The sequence below is a fragment of the Acanthochromis polyacanthus genome, chromosome 11 (assembly GCF_021347895.1).
Source record: "Acanthochromis polyacanthus isolate Apoly-LR-REF ecotype Palm Island chromosome 11, KAUST_Apoly_ChrSc, whole genome shotgun sequence".
In the NCBI taxonomy this organism is placed as follows: Eukaryota; Metazoa; Chordata; class Actinopteri; family Pomacentridae; genus Acanthochromis; species Acanthochromis polyacanthus.
The window spans coordinates 12,785,253-12,807,787 of record NC_067123.1 but is presented as its reverse complement, the minus strand read 5'-3'; the positions used below and the strand labels follow the sequence as shown (position 1 = coordinate 12,807,787).

At 39.7% G+C, this 22,535-nt stretch overlaps 1 protein-coding gene across 3 annotated transcripts in view; it reads right to left on the bottom strand.

Annotated features, from left to right (window-relative positions):
- Window positions 1-466: 466 nt before the first annotated feature.
- LOC110966091 (collagen alpha-1(XIV) chain-like) overlaps window positions 467-22,535 on the bottom strand; it is a 332,534-nt gene continuing 310,465 nt past the window's right edge. For 2 of the 3 annotated variants that reach the window (XM_051955093.1, XM_051955095.1), the window contains 5 exons: window positions 18,211-18,277; window positions 16,610-16,798; window positions 15,744-15,821; window positions 10,144-10,299; window positions 467-3,071 (listed from right to left, as the gene is read on the bottom strand). In XM_051955093.1, the coding sequence (XP_051811053.1) occupies window positions 2,779-3,071; window positions 10,144-10,299; window positions 15,744-15,821; window positions 16,610-16,798; window positions 18,211-18,277 (783 nt within the window). In that variant the 3' untranslated portion in view covers window positions 467-2,778. Of the gene's footprint in view, window positions 3,072-5,913; window positions 9,744-10,143; window positions 10,300-15,743; window positions 15,822-16,609; window positions 16,799-18,210; window positions 18,278-22,535 lie in introns of those variants that run through there. The other variant, XM_051955094.1, reaches the window with a different exon arrangement.

The following is a 22,535-nucleotide window of genomic DNA, read 5'->3' as shown; positions in this document are numbered from 1 at the left end:
GTTTTTGATGTATTTTGGAGCTTGTGGACACCCTACCCTCTTCACACTACATTTCAGACAGAGCCCTACTGGAGCTTTACAACAAAGTTTGAGGTCATGCACATAAAACAAAGGCAGAGCTTGGATGCAGAGATGCATTCAATATATTTTCTAATTAACTGCATAGGTATTCAGTTGTCAAGCAACTTTTATTTAAAGTTTACTATCTTGGAAAATTAGATCAGACTGTGGATTGGTAACAGCAGACATTAATTATTAAGTAGATCAAATTGGATCGGGGCAAAAACATAATTTGATCAAGACCTCCCTAGTAATTGCAGTGTAATTGTGACTGTACTGAATTTATATCCTGGTCTAAACATTGGCTGAAACAGAGGTGTTATTCCAGCTCACCTGCCGGTTTCCAATCAGCTTCTTGCACTTTGCAGCAACACATTTACCAGTCTAAACACAGAGAGACAACAGCAACGTTTGTACTTCAATTTTATTGTTCTGAGAAAATCAATACCAAGTAAAAAATAAATTACTTCCTTGATTTTATTTCATAACATCCTGGTCAGAGGCGTAGAGGGAACTGTTGACCTGAAGGCCTCAGAAACACAGGACTGAGACGATATTTGGAAAAGTTGAAAGTGTGCTTAAATATTAGCCAAACAAATTCAATGGATGTGAATTCAACATCACATCCAGGGGTGAAAAAAATGCACCTAGACTTATTTTTGTATAATGGATCTTCAGCAGTTAAACAAATTTAAAAAGAAATCGAACACAAATGAATTTAAACTCACTGTAACCTCAAACAGAGTGAGCTGTTGTGTTTATGTTATCATATCAGTCTCTGATTCCTGCATCAAATAAGAAAAATCAGAGTGTTTCGTCCTGGAACAGATGGCATCCATTTCATCTCCAAATATCTTAATGATGAGGAAGAGGCAGGAGGGGTTGGAGTCAAAATTCAAAAACAGAAACAAATCAAATATTAATAAAACATACAGAATGGGAAAGATCTGTCTTCAAAATAGAACTCAATTGTCTGAACAAATGATTGTGAAATTTCTGCCCCATTGACTTACACTTATCGTTCACCATGAGATCAACAGATTCCATCAGCAGAATCAATGCACATTTATATGGAAATATAATCATTCTTTAAGAGACAACTATTATTTTTTGTTTTTTACAACTTTTTTTTCTTTATCAGTCTTCTCAAACACTGAGCAATGCCAGTTGGAGTTTAACACTGTAACAATAACTGAAAGTCTGAAGAAGAAACAAAACAAACTTTAAATTTACGTCTCTGAGATAAAAAACAAAAACAAACATCACGTGGTAAATTTTAAAAAAACATGCATGATTTTACATAAATAATTGCTCTGAAGCTGGAAACTGTCTGGTTGCAGAGTTTGGGAGCTGTTAAAACAAAGAACTGGAGGTAATAATCACACAACCCTGATGCAAAAGAGGAACAACACAATAACAGATTAGATAGATATAAAAAAAACAAAACAATGTAGCTTTTATAAGTGAGCAATTGTAAAAGTAATTGATCCTTCCGACACTAACAGGCATTCAAAGATAAATGATGCTCATGAGTTCTCCATGGAACATTCATGGACAACTTTAGGTAACAAGGTGGTGGTGGTACTCAGTCGACCCTGAGGAGGCACTTAACCAACCAGATCAGAAACTGATACCAAACAGGAACTAGAACCTGAAAACAGCACATTTCTCCAACAAGTGACTTGTTTCAGAAATCTGACCACAGGAACAGGATAAACTTTTAACAGATCGCAAATTTTAAACAATATTAGGTTCTGCTTTCTGCTGCAAGAACTTGTGAGATGTCGTAGGGTGGCCAGAACCTTTCTGGTTGTTCCGACTACAAGAACCACCCCTGTAGAACCTCTTCAGGGTTATTTTTGGCAAAAAAAGAAAGTACCTACTCTCAGGTATTTGCCTCTAAGAGACACCAAAACAAAGCTGTGTAGGTCTCAATGTTGATTATTGTATTGATGTTTTGACAAAGAGGGCTGCACAGTGGAAGTAGTGGTTAGCACTATGGCCTTGCAGCGAGAACATCCCCTGTTCAAATCCCGGCTTGGGCCTGGGATCTTTGTGCTTGGAGTTTGCATGTTCTCTCTGTGCATGTGTGGGTTTTCTCCGGGCACTCTGGCTTCCTCCCACAGTCCAAAAATATGCTGAGGTGAATTGATTACTCTAAATGGCCTGTTGGTGTGAATGCGAGAGGGTGTCCCCTGCCTTCAGCTGAGATAGGCTCCCGCGACCCTAGTGAGGATAAAGCGGTGTATCGAGAATGGATGGATGGATGTTTTGATGAAGAGCTTCAAACATCCCCATCAACAACATACAATTACATATGAACTGGAGTTTCATCCAGTAGATTTTTTTTCGTTGTTTTGGTGCACTCTCAGTTAACATCGTGGCTGAAAGCTGTTGGATCCTAGACCGAAACGGACCAGAAAGATTCAAAAATCCAATCCAATAAATGTTGGAACCACCCCAGCCCAGAGTTCCTGCAGTGGAAAGTTGCCTACACTTGACTGAGATAAAAACAATAAAACAACATATAACTGTTTTCTTGAAGTTAATTCAATAGCATAGATGAGTTAAAATAGTCCGAACCTGATACCCCATCCCGACCCTCTACAATGTCCATAAGAAATCCTCTACATCAGGCACTTGTTGATTAGTCCACAACTCCTCCAAGCCGCCCAATCAGAAATGGCGAGTGGCCCTCCGTACTCCAATCACTTGCTCTCAGTTAGTTAGTCCGGGCAGTATCTTGGCTTCTCTCTTTAGCCTCCTCTGCGACACGGCTTTCTCAACCTCCACGTCCACGCTCCGGGAGCTGCGGTGGACGCCGGGAGACCTCAACTCGACGTTATCGAGGGCAAGCGCGGGGTCATCAGGTGACACAGGTCGAGGCGCTGGGTAGTTGGGCTGGAAGTAGCGGTATGGGTCATCTTCCTCGACCTCGCCGTAGTTCTGGAAGACGTTGGACGGCAGTTGCACTGCGGGGATAACGGCGCCGTCAGTGACATCCTCGCCTTCTGCGTTTGCCGACCAACCAGGCCACCAGCCAACCAGCACCCAGTCACATAGGCAAAGAGTCAGTGAAAACCCAAAACAAAGATGGCCGCCCACCGCCACCACAGGAAGCAATGTTTTGGAGCGATTTGTTGGGTTTCGATTGGGTTAGCAGGAAGAGGGGTTGATAAGAAGGAAAAGAGGAGTGAGAGACACAGAGGGACAAAGGTTACCAAGGATTACCAGGCCAGGGTTACCAAGGTTACAGACTAACAACAAAGCAGTTAGAGGAAAGTCTGGGATAAATTAAAGAATTAAAAGAATCAGCAACAATAATAGAGTTTAATGTGCAAATGTCTGAGTTTTAGCAGGCAGATATTAGATTTGTTATCTATTAGCTGACATTCAAACTGTCACAACTCAATGTTTTCAAGTGGTATCTTTAAAATGAAAGGTTTCTTGATAATTAACAGTAAAACGTGCAAAAATCATATCTAAAGTTGTCGTGCAGATAAGTGTTTAGGGCCTCTACACAGGTTTTTTTTCTACTTTTTAAAATTTGTGTTATGGGAATTAATGTATTAAATCAGTAAAGCCTGTGGATTAAAAAAGAGGAACCAGATGACCATAATCTAGAAGAGAAAGTGAGGAGAGGATGAGCGTGTCAGTGCAAGTACGAGTGGACTCAAGTTTTGACATTTTTTTTATAAAGATAACATGACTGTATGCTGGGATTCAAAGGGTTGAATTCTTTCTCTGAAATCAGCACTGCTCTGTAGCTGATCGAATCTGTGCAAAGGTCAAATTTAGATTTACATAAGAATATTACGGCTATATAAGACCTGTTTCCCTGTTGCTTTAACATATAAGATGCGATCAAAAAGTTTCAAGTTTTTTTTCTGTCAAGCAAAGCACATCACAGTCACATGCATGTAATAGTCTTTAGAGAGAAGGTGTGTCAAGCCAGCAGCATGTTTGTTATTTTATTCTATATTTATGTGGTTGTACATAGTGAATTTATTATTTGTCTCTGTGACTTCTTCCTCAAAAATGAAACCCACATTGGAGCATTATTATTATTATTATTATTATTTTTACAATTTCTGAGATTCAATGCAGATGGTGCTTGGTATGTTTACTGACTTGGAGAAGCACTGGGAGCTGTGCATGGCTGCACAAGGACACTGCTTTAAAAGGAATGACTGCCAAATTTAAATCTGATAAGGTTCGTGCTCTTTAGAGATGCAGGTTTGGAATTTTCCGATCGCACCTTGTGTTCACCATTTCACCTCTGTGCCATCTTATCTTACATTCAGTTCTGGCAAACCTCTTGCTAACTTTGAGATAACTAATAATGCAGTTAGCAATTATTTTCATAATCAACAATCCAGGACATTAACTGTTGATTAAGCAAGTTTTTTTCTGTGTAAAATCTCAGAAAATGATTAAAATTCTTGTTTGATCAATTGTGTAAAACCTGAAGATAATCAGTTTACTCACAAATACACACATTTTCTAGAGTCAGAATACATTTGGCATTTTTGCTTTAACCCTTAGATGCACAAGTGACTGGACCTTACACTCAAAAATGACCTGTATAAGAATCAGTGTGTTTTTATGCCATTTTTGTCATTTTGGTTGAATACAATAAGTTGTTTTAGTTGTTTTTTCTTCATATTTTTGTCCATACAAGAATGATTTCACATTTGAAATATGCTTATTTTTTCACTTCATAACATTTTGATAATTGAAAAAGAAGAATATTAACCAAAGCAGCAATAGAGAATACCAACGTCCATTGTGTTGACATTTTTCCACTCTTTTCTTCTAGCTGTTGCTGCTCTCCATCACCTCTTGTATGATATTATCAGTGATAAAGGGCTTGGGGTAGTAATACAAATTTAACAATTTCTTTAAAAGTATAAAAGGTAAGTTAAAAATTTAAATGGAATGATATCAAAAACATGTTTTTTGAGGAATAGCTGGAGAATGAAATGATAAAAACTTTTCATGACAAAGGTATTGCAAGAAAACGACCTCATGCATCTAAGCGTTAAATACTCACTAAAGCAACGATTCAAAATAACTGCAGGTTAATTTTTTTGGCAGCTCTCTGGTTGCAACATAATATTGATAAGTGGTGAGAGCTGATGCATTGACACCACCTCCACCGAACTCTGCTGGTGCTGCTCATCTGTGAATGCGGCTCAGTAGTCACTGAAATGCTGCACGTATGGTTATGAGAAGCAGTGAAACAGACAGACACAGAGACAGAGGGAAGATTACAACATGCAGACATTACTCACATCCCTGTAGGCTGTGAGCTGAACAGCACCGCTTTGGCTGCGGTGCAACCTTTAACCTCAACACACTTCAGAGATCAACACAGTCATGCATTTACTAGCTAAAGATGCTCCTGCAGGGTTTCCTTTTGCTCCGTATGTGGTGACAATTAAAAGGCTATTATCGCAACACTTAAAGCTTGTGTCCGGAGTTTCCGTTTGTTTTCAATTTATGTATCATTGTTTAACAAAGCTTAAATGTGTTAGTCTAGTTCGATACTATAATATAATGTTAGTATGACGCGATATGAAAATTTGTTCATGAGCTCCGCCTTCCTCTCATAGACCCCCATGTTATTCCAAAAAGCGCCGGTCGCTGCCGACCAATCAAGTTCGAGCTTCGGCTTTGTCATGCTGTCAATCAACGGTTGCGCGCACAGCAAGCAAGCCCATGCAGAGGTGGGCGAGCTACGCACTACGCAACCACGCGCACATTTGTTTTGCTTGTGGAGGAGAGAGCATCAGGGATCAGCAACCTCCAGAAAAGTTACCAATCCCACGGCTTGTCAGGCCAACAGACTGCAGGACGTTTTTTGGCTCGGGGTGCTCGCATCGCTCCCCGACCACGGCCTCCATAGCCCGCCTGACGGCTTCGTTTAGATGCCCGACCTCTGGAGGAAGATGTTGGGGCGTCTGGGACATACTCTTCGTCAGAGGAGTCATGCAATTCTGAACTCTAGATAGAAATAAATAAACAATGTAACACATATACACGTGTAAATGCACTAAGTTTGATAAACAACGTCATCGAGAGGGATACACGAGTGTAATCACATACTGAAACTTTACTCGTTCGTCCTAGCAGATTCATGTTATTTTGGTATTAGGACAAGTTAGACTCAATACAGAATTCTAACGTAATTCCTTTATTATTTACTAAATGTACTAAATGTAATAGAGTGGAAAACAGCAAAACAGGCAAGATGCTGCAGCACTCCGGGCACTCCTCTCATGTACTGCGCGCGTCCACAAATAAAGGGCCGAAATCAGAGGGAGGGTGGGACCAACAGTGTTTTGGGAGACGCTGCGATTCAAACTCCGGACACGAGCTTTAATGCTCTGGATGCATGTGGTGAATTCTGCTGCAATATCTGTAAGGCTGTTAGGCTATAATTTCCCATGAATCTTTGCCTGTAAAAGGCAGAGAAAACACTGACTGAAGCATCTGAATGCTCGACGAGCAAATTAGCACGCAACAGCAGCCTGCAGCATCAATTCATCACCTGCAAGTTTCATGAGATTTTCGCAAAACAATTTGTAGCATTTATGCCAAGCAGTGTATTTAATTAGTGATATATGTATCAGAAAACTCTCCAAGGAGCATCTTTGCATTCTGTGATTAATCCCACACTCTCCACAATGAGTGATTTAACACCGGCTCAAACAAGTTAAGATAAAGAGTTCAGCTGTGATTTGGTTACTGATGTGTGCAGGGAACCATTGTGAAGGCAGGCAGCACTTAAATGACTGATTCACCCGTTTTTTTTTTCTCATCTCATATTGTATTAGCTGAGGTTTTCAGGTAATTGTGTTTGAGATCTTTTTTCCTCCATTCCGGCAGTGGAGGGAAATGTAATCTAATCTGCTCAACACATCCGAGCGCCCCAGTGAAATAAAGAGGATATATTTTGCAGGTTTTAATCTTTTGTCTATGTGTAAACCGTCTTGTCATCTTTTGATACAATGCCAGATTTATTTAATATTACTTGGTGATTAATTCTGCTCTTGTACACATAAAATAATACAATCAGATGTGATTCTGGGCAACCAGCTAAGCTCTCAGATCATAGAAAACCACATCTGACTGCCGTTTTGAGGTGGCAGGGGTTTTATTCTGGTTCAGAATGGGCTGTTTGAGTGAGAATGATCTGTTTGCTGAAGTAAAGACAGTGAGTCTATTTTGTCTTTTTTGACATAAATATTTGCATTTTCTTATAATTTCGGACCATTTGATGAACATAAATGTCTGTTATGTCTACAAACAAATGAAACTCGGGCTGGCTGAAAAATGCTGAAGCTTTATTTTTTCTTGAATTGCTGAGCAACACCCCTCAGCAGCTTTCAATATTTACAATCGATTGACGCTTCAGAGCCTAAAATACGGTATTAAAAACAGCTTTACTAGAGTCACTTCATTACTGTGGCCAACCATGTGGCTCTCTGCAATGAAGGGAATAAAAATCACAACCACCGATTACACTTTCTGAACATTTAGAGCAGAATGCTGCATAATTATGCTTATTAACTAATGTAACAAAGAAAATATGGCAGTCTTGCTGTATGTTAAAAAAATGGTGAAAATCACAGAAAATATTGGTAAAATAATGATCTTTTCTGCTCTTTTACATACAGTAAAGCACTGTAATTTTACATTCACTCACTGTAAAACAGTGAATTTGTAAAAATGCTGATTTTTGATGTGGACTTTATGCACAGTATTTTTTTTTTTTAAGTAAACATACAAATTAATATTATAAATTCTGTGCATGTACAAGATAACTGTATTTTAACAAAACAGAAAAATTTGTCAAAGAACAGTTTTAAAATGACCATTTTCAATCCTTATGATTGTATGTGAACTGGTCACCAGAATCCCCTGTATCTACTGGAACACTTAGTCAAATTCTCTCACATGGTGGTCTCCATGGCCAAATTAGTGCTCATAGACCAGCATTAAACAGAAGACAACAAAAATATTGTGTTGCATTTGCCAAGGCCCACAGCTTGCAGAAAGCATGGACAATGGAAAAGTGGCAGAAGGTTGATTTTTCTGATGAATCATCCATGGAACTGCATCGCAATCGACGCAAATACTGCAGAAGACCTGTTTGAACCCACATGGACCCAAGATTTACCAAGAAAACAGTCAAGTTTGGTCTAGGAAAAATCATGGTTTGGGGTTACATCCAGTATGAGGGTGTACAAGAGATCTGCAGCGTGGATAGCAACATCAACAGCCTGAAAAATCAAGAAATTCTTGCTGCCCATTACATTCCAAACTACAAGAGAGGGCAAATTCTGCAGCAAGATGGCGCTCCTTCTCATACTTCAGCCTCCACATCGAAGTTCCTGAAGCAAAGAAGGTCAAGGTGCTCCAGGACTGGCCAGCCCAGTCACCAAACATGAACATTATTGAGCATGTTTGGGGTAAGATGAAGAAGGAGGCTTGGAAGATGAAACCAAAGAATCCTGATGAACTTTGGGAGTCCTGCAAGACTGCTTTCTTTGCCATTCCAGCTGACTTTATCAATAAGTTATTTGAGTCATTGGTGAGATGTATGGATGCAGTTCTCCAAGCTCTGGAAGTCAAACACGATATTAATTCTTTTTTTGAAAGGCATCATGACTTTATGTTCTGATGTTTTTGTAGCATATTTGTGTATTCAGAATAAAGTATATGTATAATTTCTACATTATTTTTGTATGTGACAAGACTTTTGTCCAAGCAAAATCTGACCTTTCTGTCCTAATTAAATGACAAAACTCAATGAATGATACAAAACTTTATTTTGATATAATAAATATAATCTAGGGGGCTTAGCCATTAATATGAGCCATTTCTGATTCTAATTGATCAACTACAAGTCAAGTTGTTCGTTGTTGTTCCTACAACTTGGATAAGTGACAAGACTTTTGTCAGGGACTGTAACATACACATGCATAACACATGCCTGTGCTCAGCACGAGGTCATATTTTAATAAAGATTTTATCCGTCGAAAATGATACGTAAACTGAGCAGCCTTGGCGGAGTACTGCACTCTCTCAGTGCTTTTCTAGTTATATCTGTAATTTAACAAAACAAGCAAAATGTGTAAAATAACAGCAAAATTTTTAGAGAATTACAGTTACAAACTGTTTAAAAGTGTTCATTTTTGCACATGTTGTGAAGCTACTTTTTTTTTTTAAATTTCACTGGACGTTAAACTGCTAAACTCATGTCTTTTCCTGTAAACAGCCTCTGTTTTAATGTTTGTGGGTGAAGTGAGCCTTTAAGTTGGATGCATCGAAGCAACTCTGAGTGAAAAATCAGCAGTGAAGCTAATTTACCTCAGAGTTCATGTTTCATTCAGGCAACGTGTTGTTTGGTTGGATGTTCCCCATCGCATGCTATCCACAACAACGAGCTCAGGGCATCTCTCGATATTCGAAATCAGAATCACACACTTTGAAGATTAATTTTCTAGTGTTTCAGTGATGCAACCTGAACACACATAGGCACGCACACACACACAGACAGCTGGAAGTGAAGATGAATTCTGAATCTTAACTTTGTATTTCAAGGTGTTCCGTATTTGACCTTCAAATACAGTGAGCGTCGATTGATGACTCCACTGACATGCAGCCTGTGGCAGCTTTTCAACATGAAAAGAAGCCGAATGAATTAAACGTTTCACCGGATGACCTTCACTCCAAAAGACACGCAGCTGTGAAATACTCTCATGCATGGTTAAAGAATTCACAGAGTTCATGTATTTAAACAAGCTAAAGGCTTTTAAGTGAGATATTCCTGCTAATAACACAACATTCAACCTCAGTACATAGAGAAGCACAGAAATGTAAGAGAAAAAGTTCCTTTATGGACTGTTTTACTTGAAGGGTCTCAGTAGCAACCTGTGGCTGCAATTACACAGCAGACACAGTGAAGGCTGATAAAAGAGAAGATTAACCATTACACTGTGAGTAATTCCTCTGCTAACACTGAGTCACTACTGGTCATATGTTTAGTCGTTTGCAGTCGGGAAACCTACGCACCTCCGACATTGTAGCCCACACAGGAGTTCTGGTCGCAGTATCCTGGAGGTCCGGTGGGGCCAACGGGTCCAGGGACTCCAGGCCGACCAGGAGCTCCAGGATTCCCAGGTCGACCTGTAGGACCCTGGCTGCCAGGTCGGCCTTGTCCTTGGGCACCTGTGAGGAGAAGGAAAATTTCAGTGGACAAAAGGGCAAATCTGAGTTCAGGACTGGGCTTATAAAAAATATTAATAAACTTAATATTTAAATTAGTTCAACGAGTTCCTATAATAAATATATAATATTGTAGGGTTTTAATAATCATATTTAAATTTGTCAAGTTCATTTGCATAATAAACATGTGGGTAAGATATTGTTCGTAATTTATCAGCTAAATTTTTATAAACGCTCGATTTTTTTAAAGGTAAGTTTGTATAATAAATGAGAGTTTAATAATAATATTTAAATTGGTAAGTTAAATTTGCATGTTAAAAATATTAAAATTCTTAATCATAACACTTAAAATTCTTAGGTAATTGCTTTATTTTGTAGGGTCTTAATCTTAATATTTACATTTATTATTTATTTACAGTACGAAATTTGCCAGGTCAGTTAGTACAATAAATAAATCTAATATTTTTTAATAATTTATAATTTTATATATATATATAATATTAGCCTTAATATTTCAGCTTGTAAGGTGATTTTTCTTCTTTTTCCATTGAAAAGCACTTTTGGTCAGTATCCATTATTTCAAATATGCTGTATAATAAAAGGGACCTGATGAAGAAAAAGCGAAAGCATAAACATAACATTAAAGACAATTCTGACCATTATCAATGCAATATTAAACTAGAAAAGCACTCGGAGAGCGCAGACCTCCGCCAGGCCATCTGTCTGTCTGTCTGTTAACAGCATAACTCAAAAAGTCATGGACAGATTCTATTCACCTTATTCAGCTCCGCCCATTTTTCAACGGGTGGGACTTCCTGTTTTGAGTACCACTTCCGGTAACTCAGTCAGGGCGGTGTTTACAACTGAGAAAGTGATGTGGGAAGAAACTTGCTCCTTGGTATAATTCCCAGCTGCGGACTTTAAAGCAGGCATCCCGAAAGCTGGAAAGAAAGTGGTATTCCACTAATTCAGAGGTAGTGTATGTGGCTTGGAAAAATAGTCTAGTAATCTATAAAAAAGCTCTTCATAATGCCAGGACAACTTATTATTCATCTTTAATAGATGAGAACAAGAACAACCCTAGGTTTCTCTTTAGCACTGTAGCCAGGCTGACAAAGAGTCAGAGCTCTGTTGAACCTTGTATTCCTTTAGCTTTAACCAGTAACGACTTCATGAGCTTCTTTACACAGAAAATAGTTATGATTAGAGATAAAATTAATCTGGCCCTTCCCACAAATGTCACAGATGCTTTTGAATTGGCTGTTAGACCTGATGAATCTTTAGAATTCTTCACTCCTATATGTCTCTCTGAACTAATTTCAACAGTTTCTACATCCAAACCATCAACATGTCTTTTAGATCCTATCCCAACTAGACTCTTCAAGGAGATTTTACCTTTAATTAATTCTTCAATGTTAGATCTGATTAATCTCTCTCTAGTAACAGGCTATGTACCACAGGCTTTTAAGGTTGCTGTCATCAAACCTTTGCTTAAAAAGCCCACTTTAGATCCAGATGTGTTAGCTAACTATAGACCGATATCCAACCTACCATTTCTCTCTAAAATTCTGGAAAGAACAGTTGCAAATCAATTGTGTGAACACCTACAAAGGAATAATTTGTTTGAAATGTTTCAGTCAGGCTTCAGAGTGCATCATAGCACAGAAACAGCTCTAGTGAAAGTTACTAATGACCTTCTCATAGCATCAGATAATGGACTAGTCTCTATACTTGTTTTGTTAGATCTTAGTGCAGCGTTTGACACAATCGACCACAAAATTTTATTACAGCGTCTAGAATATTCAATTGGCATTAAAGGGACAGCACTGGATTGGTTTAAATCCTACTTATCAGATAGGTTCCAGTTTGTGCATGTCAACAATAACTCTTCTGAGCAGACTAAAGTTAATCACGGAGTTCCTCAGGGTTCTGTCTTAGGACCGATACTTTTCACATTATACATGCTTCCTTTAGGCAATATTATTAGGAAGCATTGTATTAACTTCCATTGTTATGCAGATGACACACAATTGTATTTATCTATGAAGCCAGATGAAACTGATCAGTTAGCTAGACTGCAAGATTGTCTTAAGGACATTAAAACCTGGATGACTTTTAACTTCCTACTGCTAAATTCAGACAAAACTGAAGTCATTGTATTTGGCCCCAAACATCTTAGAAACTCGCTTTCAAAGCAAATAGTTACTCTGGATGGCATCACATTGGCCTCCAGTACTACTGTGAGGAATCTTGGAGTTATTTTTGACCAGGACATGTCCTTTAACTCACACATAAAGCAAGTCTGTAGGACTTCCTTTTTTCACCTGCGTAATATTGTAAAAATCAGGAACATTCTGTCTCAGAGTGATGCAGAAAAATTAGTTCATGCTTTTGTTACTTCCAGGCTTGACTATTGCAATTCCTTATTATCGGGTTGTCCAAATAGCTCTCTCAAACATCTACAGTTGATCCAAAACGCTGCTGCGAGAGTACTGACAGGAGTTAGCAAAAGAGATCATATTTCCCCTATACTTGCTTCTCTTCACTGGCTTCCTGTTAAATCCAGAATAGAATTTAAAATCCTTCTTCTGACATATAAAGCTCTTAATAACCAATCTCCATCATATCTTAAAGATCTGATAGTACCTTATTATCCTAGTAGAACTCTTCGCTCTCAAACTGCAGGCTTACTTGTTGTTCCTAGAATTTCTAAAAGTAGAATGGGAGGCAGAGCCTTCAGTTATCAGGCGCCTCTCCTGTGGAACCTGCTCCCAGTTTGGGTTCGGGAGGCAGACACCCTCTCTATTTTTAAGACCAGGCTTAAAGCGTTCCTTTTTGACAAATCTTATAGTTGGGGCTGACTGGGTGACCCACAGAGGTTCGGCTTGTGTCTTCATTGTACAGCTGACTCCTTCTTGGACGTCCCTTCGTTCTGCCCCTAGTCATGCTGCTATAGGCCTAGGCTGCTGGGGGACTTTTCTTGACGCACTGAGCCCTTCTCTATCTACCTTTACATTTAATATGTATACCGTTATTGCAGTACATTCACTCTGTTTCCCCCTGTGCTATTTCTCCGAGTGTCCCTGGTCCCAGAGCTGGATGCTTCAGATCTGCGGTCGATGTTCCACCAGCTGGTCCAGTCTCCACCATGTCCACTGTGGGATGCTGCTACTGACCTTCCACCAGCCCTCTGCTTCCAATTCCCTTTTTCCACGAGTCAACTCTGCATCGCCTTCAATATACTGTTATGCTAACTTACATACTGTTTGAATTTTACTGCTAGCTATATAAGGAGTATGTTTAATGTCAGAGCCGTACATCATAAGAGTAAACTATGAGTCAGTTTTCAATGTTAGCTTATACTTTGTCTGTGTCACATATCCTGTCATGCATGTATTCAAATGTGTGTTGTGTTTTCCTTGCTTTCTCACCCCTCCCTCTTCTCCCATCCCTCCCCCTTGCCCTCTTCTGTCCTTCTCAACCCGCCCGGCCAGCAGGCAGATGGGTCCCCCCTATTTAGAGCCGGGTTCTGCTCGAGGTTTCTTCCCTGTTAAAAGGGTGTTTTTCCTTGCCACTGTCGCCTTTGGGCTTGCTCTGGGGGTCAGGCATATGGGTTCTGTAAAGCGTCTTGAGACGATTTGACTGTAATTGACGCTATATAAATAAAATTGAATTGAATTGAATTGAATTGAAACAAAAACCTCTTTAAAAAACAGAAATGGATCAAGTCTGCCTCATCCGCGACTTATTACAGAGTGGGAGGATGACATGAAAAAGTGGCCACAAGTCATGTATGGCGATATTTTTAACTATTTCGTGTTGTCTCTTGGCGTTGATCGCTCGGCTATGAGGAATTATAAGAGCACTGAAGCCTATCAATATTTGCACAGTGGTAAAGTCGGCGCTGTTCTGTTACATCAAGAACGGGAATATACGTTTCTTAAAGCTAATGTCAGCCCGAGTCAGGCTAGTACCTCCTCACACATGGTGGGTGTTGGTGACAGCTGATGAAGCGGTGGAGACCACGGGATACTCCTGTATCGCTGGGTTGGGACGGTCCTGCAGTCATGCTGCTGCGATATTATGGAAGGTATGTTGATTTGAATAAAACTTTATTTGATTCATGTATATACGATGTGGTTGTGCAAACGTAGGTAGTTATTGTCATTTCTGAAACAGCTACTGTGGTTTACTGTGTTATTAGCCCTGTCACAAGCTAATGCTAATTCCCTGGAGCAACAAAAAACTGATTCTGACCAAACCGCAGTCATAACAACGTTTCAAAATAGCAGAGAGTATCTTTTTACCTCACTGATGGCACGGCTAGGTCTTTAGTGGAAGCTGAACTTTGGTAGAATCGCTGTAGCTGCGCTGACAGTGACCGATGCAAGCTGTGTGTTTACATAGCCATGAGCTGGTCCGCAGCATTCAGATCTAACCTTTCCGTGCTCTAAACAATTCTGAGAGAGAGAAAGCTTCATCGTTCCCCAGTTGTTGTGGCACCCACGGACAGCGCAATTGATGCCAAACATGTTAAAATCGCTTAAAAGAACAGTTAAAAGTAGCTACAGTAGCGAGAGGACTCGATGTTGTTGTAGTGCGAAGACGGTCAACCGGAAGTCGATCTCAAAAATGGCGCCGCCCTGCCTCACTTCCTGAATAAGGTGAATTGAGTTTCAGAAAGCATAACGTGCATGTACAGTGTAACAGCACATTGTTTTGCACGCGGCGTCGCCGCACGCACGTACCGTTGAGCGCGCGTGTGACGGTACCGTACACGTCGCCGCCTCTTTTCGTCGGTCCCGACTCGCCCGGGCAGCCCGAAGCGGCCACGAGGGATTCGGCCGTCGCCCGGTATCGTTGCAGCGACGCACGCAGCGCCGCCGCACGCACGTGACGGTACCGTTGCGCGCGTGTGACGGTACCGCACGCGTCGCCACCGCACGCACGTGGCGGTATCGTTGCACGCGCGTGTGACGGTACCGCACGCGTCGCGGCCGCTTCGTTTCGTCGGTCTCGACTCGCCCGGGAAGCCCGAACCTGCCGCGGGGGATTCGGCCGTCGCCTGGGATCATTGCAGCGACCTGGCGGCCATCTCTCTCAATTGTCCTTCGACCTTCAAAAAATCCTGGATCCAGAGGATGATCCGGATCACCTCCAAAATCTAATCGATTGTTACTTGTGCTCTTCCGGACATCCTGTAAAAATTTGGTGAAAATCCGTCCATGACTTTTTGAGTTATGCTGTTAACAGACAAACACACACACACAGACACACACAGACACACACACACACACACACACACACACACACACACACAGACACACACACACACACACACACACACAGACAAACAAACTCTGGTGATCACATAACCTCCTGGCGGAGGTAAAAATTATGATAGTCATTTGGAAGGGCAGCTTTTATCTCTATATGATTGAATTTACCGGGAGGTCCTGGGGGTCCTCGGGGTCCTTGAACACCAACTCCTGGAGATCCCTTCTCACCCTTCTCTCCTGGTTGACCTGGACACAGAGACAGTGTTACAACTGTAGCATTTATTGAATGAGTCTGCTTCAAAGAAATAAACAAACCGAAAAAAAATGCAAAATGAACATATGCCAATTTAACACAAAAAGTAAAAAAAAAACCCACCTCTTAGACACAGTAGGGAACCACTATTACATGCAAAATGACTAAATGAATGCAAAGAGATGCAAATCGACCAAAAATTGACCCAAACCAAGAAAAAAAGCGATGCAATATAAATACACACAAATGCAAAATCAATGCAAACTGGGACAAAACCACCATAAAAACATACAAAACAGCAACAAAGATACACAAAATGACCAGAAAGAGAGGAAAAATAACAACAAATGGGCAAAACCAGTTGGCAACAAACTGTGCCAATGAAGTTGTTAGTGTGGCTGCATTTTGTTCAAACTGATGGCCAAAAAGTCAATTGTAAAGTTTGAAGACAGCATTTTGCGCATCTCAGCTCAAAAACCAACATGGAAGATAATCAATAAACAGAAGCCACCTAGTTCACCTACAGATACAGTGTTATTTCTTTAAAGAGACCAATCCAATGTTGAAAGCTATGAGTCAGACAACCAAGAATTTCCTTACAATTTTCAATTCCATCTAGTCGTGACAACATATTCCTTCCGCTCTGTGTGCAGTTGCTCTGTACTATTTCATCACAGCTGGATGTAGGCAAAGGCTTAAGAAATTTATTTAGTGTAAATTAATTCTCCAACTCTGTTTTCTTACAGTGTATCTCCTGCACTGGTCTTGTCGACTCTCTTACCTCTTTCTCCTGGTTGCCCGTTCTGGCCATTCTGTCCTGGGAAGCCAGGTCGTCCTGGGGGTCCCTGTTCTCCCTGAGTGCCTGGTGATCCCTGTCGGCCGGGCTCTCCGGGAGGTCCAGGAACTGTGCGGATGGATACTGGCGGGCTGGGTACTTGGTTCAAGATGGAGTTGTAGCGTGCCATGTGGCCTGAAAAGGGATAAAAAGCAATAAAATACAACGGTATAAGCAGAACTGCAGGAACTGTAGAGGTTAGAATGTGTAAAAAAACTACCAAAAAAGAGCAACTAATTGTTACAACCACTCAGGTAGATTGACGGTTATAGGTGTTAGATACATTAAATGGACAGATGGTTGTTCTATGTCCTGGCAGATTCTCAGTCATCCCGGTCATGGTAATCAGAGTTTCCGTTGAAGACAAATTATTTCTCTTTTTGATCTTGAAGATGTTTCACCTGTCATCCAACAGGCTTTTTTAGTTCTATTGGACATCCCCAAATCATGACAGTAATCATGGTGTTAATGGTGGTAAAACTGTCTGGGTAGGAATATCAAGATTGAGTTACAACTACCTGGTTTTATAGACCCCCATTCCTTCAGTATCTCTCAAACCATCTGTCTTTAGCCTCCCTAATCATTTTGATGCAAATGGACTGCAAAATCTTGTCCTCAATAGTTGGATCTTGTACGTTGGTCCTTGTGCTTGTGGAGCAGTTGTTTAGATTCCCCTACACATAGGTTGGTACACTCCTGCATTGGACTACCTAGACAACATTTGTTCAGCTTATGTTTGGCTGTATATCCTGAAGGTGAACCAGTCTTTGTCACACAAGTTACATACAGGAGGGCAATGTTGTTACACCTGTTATTTTGTTCTCTGTAGGGGTCTATGACATCACTAACCAAGTATTTTTAATGCAGTCTTGAGGTCCTTCCTCAGACAGTTAACCCCTGGAGTCATTCTTCACCTTTCAGTACCAAAACTATTCACACCTCGAGGCATATTGGGCCTTTATCATGTGATTTGGGGGTGAAAATATGTATATATCTAAGCCTCCAGATAAAGGACTTAGTACTAAAGAAGTGTCTTTGATAAGAAACATCTTCAGAAAAGTACAGTTGTCTCCTACTGAAGCTCTTTGGATCGTTCTTGTAGTCATCCTATTCAATGCAGGAAAAAGGGGTAGGTGCAAAGACTTGGACACATTTTGGAATGTGGTGTTTCGAGGATGTACTTGAACATAGTGGTTCCAACTCCTAACTTAGAACTAGACACGAAAGGCCCTCTCAGATGTCTGGTAGTGCCCATGCCTTGGAAAGTTGGAGGATCATATTAAACAGCGGCCATCAAAACATTTTGGTGTATATCACCACTAGTCTTGAGGGAAATAGGGCAATGAAATTTTTACAAGTGAATTGTTATTTTATTACTGTAGATCTTTTCAGAAATGTGTAAATTAGATAATAATTAAAAACTCAAACTCCCCAATCTCCCCCAAACTTTGATGACATTCCAAGAACTGGTAACAACAATTGTCATTTGCAAGCCAAGTCTTACCCCTTGAACAACCCTTTGAGACTACATAAACAGTAATACTTACTTTGGATCAGCTGCTCACAGACCTGCCTGGCGATGGCCTGAACTGACGCTGTTGACTGGAGGTCACCCTGAAGACACACCACCGCAAAAGTGTTATTTGTACTATTTTAATTATCTACACACTTTAGCAAGTCAGTTTCAACGGATGTTTTCTTCAACATCTGCACATCTTCGATGTCTGAGAAACTACATTTCTTAAATCCTTCATTTTGTGGACTGTTTTCGGTTCCTGAGCTGCTACGAGAGCATCAACATCCAACAATACTCCAGCTGCGATTCTTCCTACATAGTCTTTTGACCACAGCAGCCCTGATTAGTGGCACTATCCCACATTCTACACCTCCTGATTACTGCTGCCAGTGTTTCCACAAATTTTTAGTTGTTCAACGGTCTCTCTATTCTTTTGCATCTCTGTGAATAATCACAATTCAATATTTTTCACTTTCTCTGGCAATTCTTTTCCGTGTAGAGCCATGACAAAGGCATGTGGATGAACGCAACCCAAACTCAGTTTCAAATTTGTACAGTCTTTCTAAATCATGTGTTTTTGATTCATAAAAGGAAATATTATATCAATGTAGGAATAATGCAATTAGTAAGAGGTGATGCAGTTTTGAATCATTTTGACATTAAAATGCTATAGCCACTTCTGTTGTACACTTCAAGTAATCAACTGTTTGTTAAAATTGAATTTACTTGCCAATAAAGTTAACCTTTAAGGTTTAATTTCAAATCTTAAACATGAAACAACCATCCTGCTTTGTTTATTGCTGCTTTTAGTGCATTTGATGACTAATCCAACAAACTGGGGAGATTATTTCTGTCTCCTTGACCTCTATTGATAGTACATGGGACGTCAGGCTTTAACTTTAGCACCATCTCTGGGTGTGAATATCTGGAGGTTTGAAGAAATCCTATTTGTGAAGTTAGCATCCTTAATTTATTATGTTGATTTTTTAGTGTTATATTTAAAGAAGATCTTTTGGTTTGGCTTATAAAAACCTTTTATAGCTTGGAAAATTATAAAATGGAAAAAACAAGAGTGACATTTCACAAAATAACAGAATCAAATGCCTGAACATGAATAACAATCTCAAAAAAAGGAGAGCATAAGTCAGTGTGTAATTGTTTTTTCTTTTTGGTTGGACTGCGCTACTAAACAGCTGTAGATTTATTTGATATTCAAATATGGATAAAAAAATATTTCAAGTCCACTTTGAATTTCTGTATATTTTCTACTCTCTGAACATATTTTTAGTAACCATAAAGCACACGTTGTTTTAATGGTACGTTTAGAACAACCTTTATTGCCCAAAGTTTTGCATGGAAACTAAAATATCAAACAAGTGTGTGTAAAATATTTTTCTTGTATAATAATATAATAATGTAACTCAATAAATGTCCTCCCACAAACTCTAGCTGTTTGTGATGTGTGCAATCAAATAATTGATGATTTTTCTTTTTTATTGTCATGTTGAAATAATTAAACAGAAAACTTTGTGCCATTTAAAGCAAATCTATACTGTAAAAAAGTCCTCATATATATATATATATATATATATATAATTAGCAAGTACATTTGCATCATATAAAGCTGATATTGTAGGGTCTTAGCCTTAATATTTCAGCTTGTTTCCTTTATATTTCCTTTATATTTGACAACTGTTACTGTGAATGCAGGTGTCTGTAACACAAAAATCCACATTTTAAATTTTTAAGAACTGAATCTAACCGAATCTATTTTTGTTACATAAAGATACTTACTCATTTAAATGTATCAGAATTTCACAGATATTTCATTTTTATTTAATAGATTAAATTGTGTACTTGTTCAATTCAAGATTAAAACTATAAATGTATTTTTTTAGATTGAGATGGAATCAGTGGAAATTTATAGAAAAAATGTGATAAGTTGAATAATTTTTCACTGATTAAATTGCAAAATGAGGCATATCTTCTAAAATTCCAGAGGTTTTCCCAAGAAAACTGTTAACGTAGTGTGTTTTCATCAGTGTAAAATATCCATATAACATATAACATGATGCCATGTAAAATAAAGGCAAGAAAATATATATACACTGACAGTCATTAAAAACTTTGAGACCATATTTTTCAACATAATTTTTATTTTGAAGCCCGAAACTGGATTTTCTTCATATGAATCATTTGTTTAGCATATCGGCATACAGAAACAAAAATCTAAAGTTTCAAGAATGATTTCAAAATAAAAAATTTCACAAAAGAAAACGGCACCTGCCAAACACAAAGTCACAACAGTCAATACCGAATATGGCTTCCATTTGCTTCGATGCAGGCAGCAATCCGTCGGCGCATGCTTTGGACCAGGCTTCTGATTGTGGGTTGGGAACAGCCCATACGCCTGGCTACATCACTGTAGCTCAAACCGGCCTCCACCATACCCAGTTCCCGGAGACGTTGTTCATGTGATAGACGCGGCATGATGCTGTTCACTGGACTAACAATGGTGGCCTTTTTTGAGCCTTTATATAGGCCTTCAAAACCCATTCTCAAATTGTGCAGATCCTCACTGAGTATTGCTTGGTGTGTATTTGGTTCACTTTTGCAAAGTGACCAACCAGGCGTAAACTAACCGTGACGTCAACTGTTGGTTTCAACGCCGAGAAAATGAAGCCTGGATTTTGCTACTTCCTGGTCGCCGTTTTGGATTTTCTGGAGCCAGTAACGTAAAAAGCGTCATCAAACAGACTGGACCGGAGAGCAACTAGGGGCAGGATTGGCTGAGGACTCTCTTATCCCGCCCACATTTTACCGCAGAGGCTTCTGTTGCTGTCTATCAAGTATAGCCACGCCCCCTGGCTCCGCCAACTTTAACGATTTATTTAAAATTCAGTATTGATTTATTTTAAGATTGGCCACCTGATCTCTCATTTTGACCAGCAAACTAACGGGAAAAAAATACTGAGCTGTAGAACATCAGTCTATCAAATTTTATTTTTTCCAAAAATGAATTGGGGTCTATGGAGAGAAAGCTTTTTGGAGCCAACCCTAGCGGACGGCGTGATATTGCAAGTTTTTGACACTTCCAGGTTGGCTTCAATATATATATATATATACTGTATATGCACACACATACAGTGGTATGCAAAAGTTTGGGCACCTCTGATAATTTTCAAGGTTTTCCTTTATAAATCACTGGTTGTTCGGATCAGCAATTTCAGTTAAATACATCATATAGCAGACGAACACAGTGATATTTGAGAAGTGAAATGAAGTTTATAGGATTTACAGAAAGTGTGCAATAATTATTTAAACAAAAGTAGGCAGGTGCATAAATTTGAGCATCCCAACGGAAAAATTACATCAATATTTAGTAGATCCTCCTTTTGCAGAAACACCACCCTCTAAACCAGGGATGGGGAACGTCTGGTCTCCGGGCCGTATACGGCCCGCAAGACCATTTCAAATGGCCCGCAATGCAATACAATTTTTATATTTTATATCTTCATTTATGCATATATGAATAAATAAAAAATTATGGGCCGAAAAATTGCCAGGCATTAGTTTTCTGAGAAAAAACAGACGTGTCCGAGTCAACGTCAGGGTCAGTGAATACAACATGTGATGTACGTGTCATTGCATTGGGCCGGAGTGATTGACACAAGACAAGTGATGCATCATGGCGACTGTCAAGAAAAGGAAGGTGGATGCAGAGTGCCACGTATTCCAGGAAAAATGGACAAATGACTTTTTCTTTGTTGAAGTGAAAGGCAAGCCAGTGTGCCTTGTGTGTGGCGAGGCGCTGGCGGTGATGCAAAAGGCAAATGTCGAGCACCATTACAGCTCGAAACATGCTAAACTCCAGGAGTTGAGAGGACAAATGCATTTGGATAAAATTAACACTCTTCGTCGGAGTTTGGATGCGCAACAAGCAGCTTTCACACAACCACAGACTGACAGAGAGAATATTACCCGTGCAAGTTTTGTGGTGAGTGAATTAATAGCCAAGAAGCTGAAACCTCATGCTGAAGGAGAGTTCGTGAAGGAGTGCCTGGTAGCCACCACGGAGCTTCTCGCGCCCGACAAAGTGAAATTATTTAAAAGCGTCAGTTTGTCTTGAAGAACTGTTTCAGACAGGATTACTGATATGGCGCAAGATATTGAAAAAATATTGAAGAACACTGCAAGAGACTTTGAGTATTTTTCTCTGGCTTGTGATGAGACAACAGACATCACAAACACAGCGCAGCTTGCCATTTTGGTGCATGGGATTACGACCGAGTTTGAAACGAAGGAGGAGTTGCTGTCTTTGCAAGCCATGCATGGCACTACTAAAGGTGAGGATTT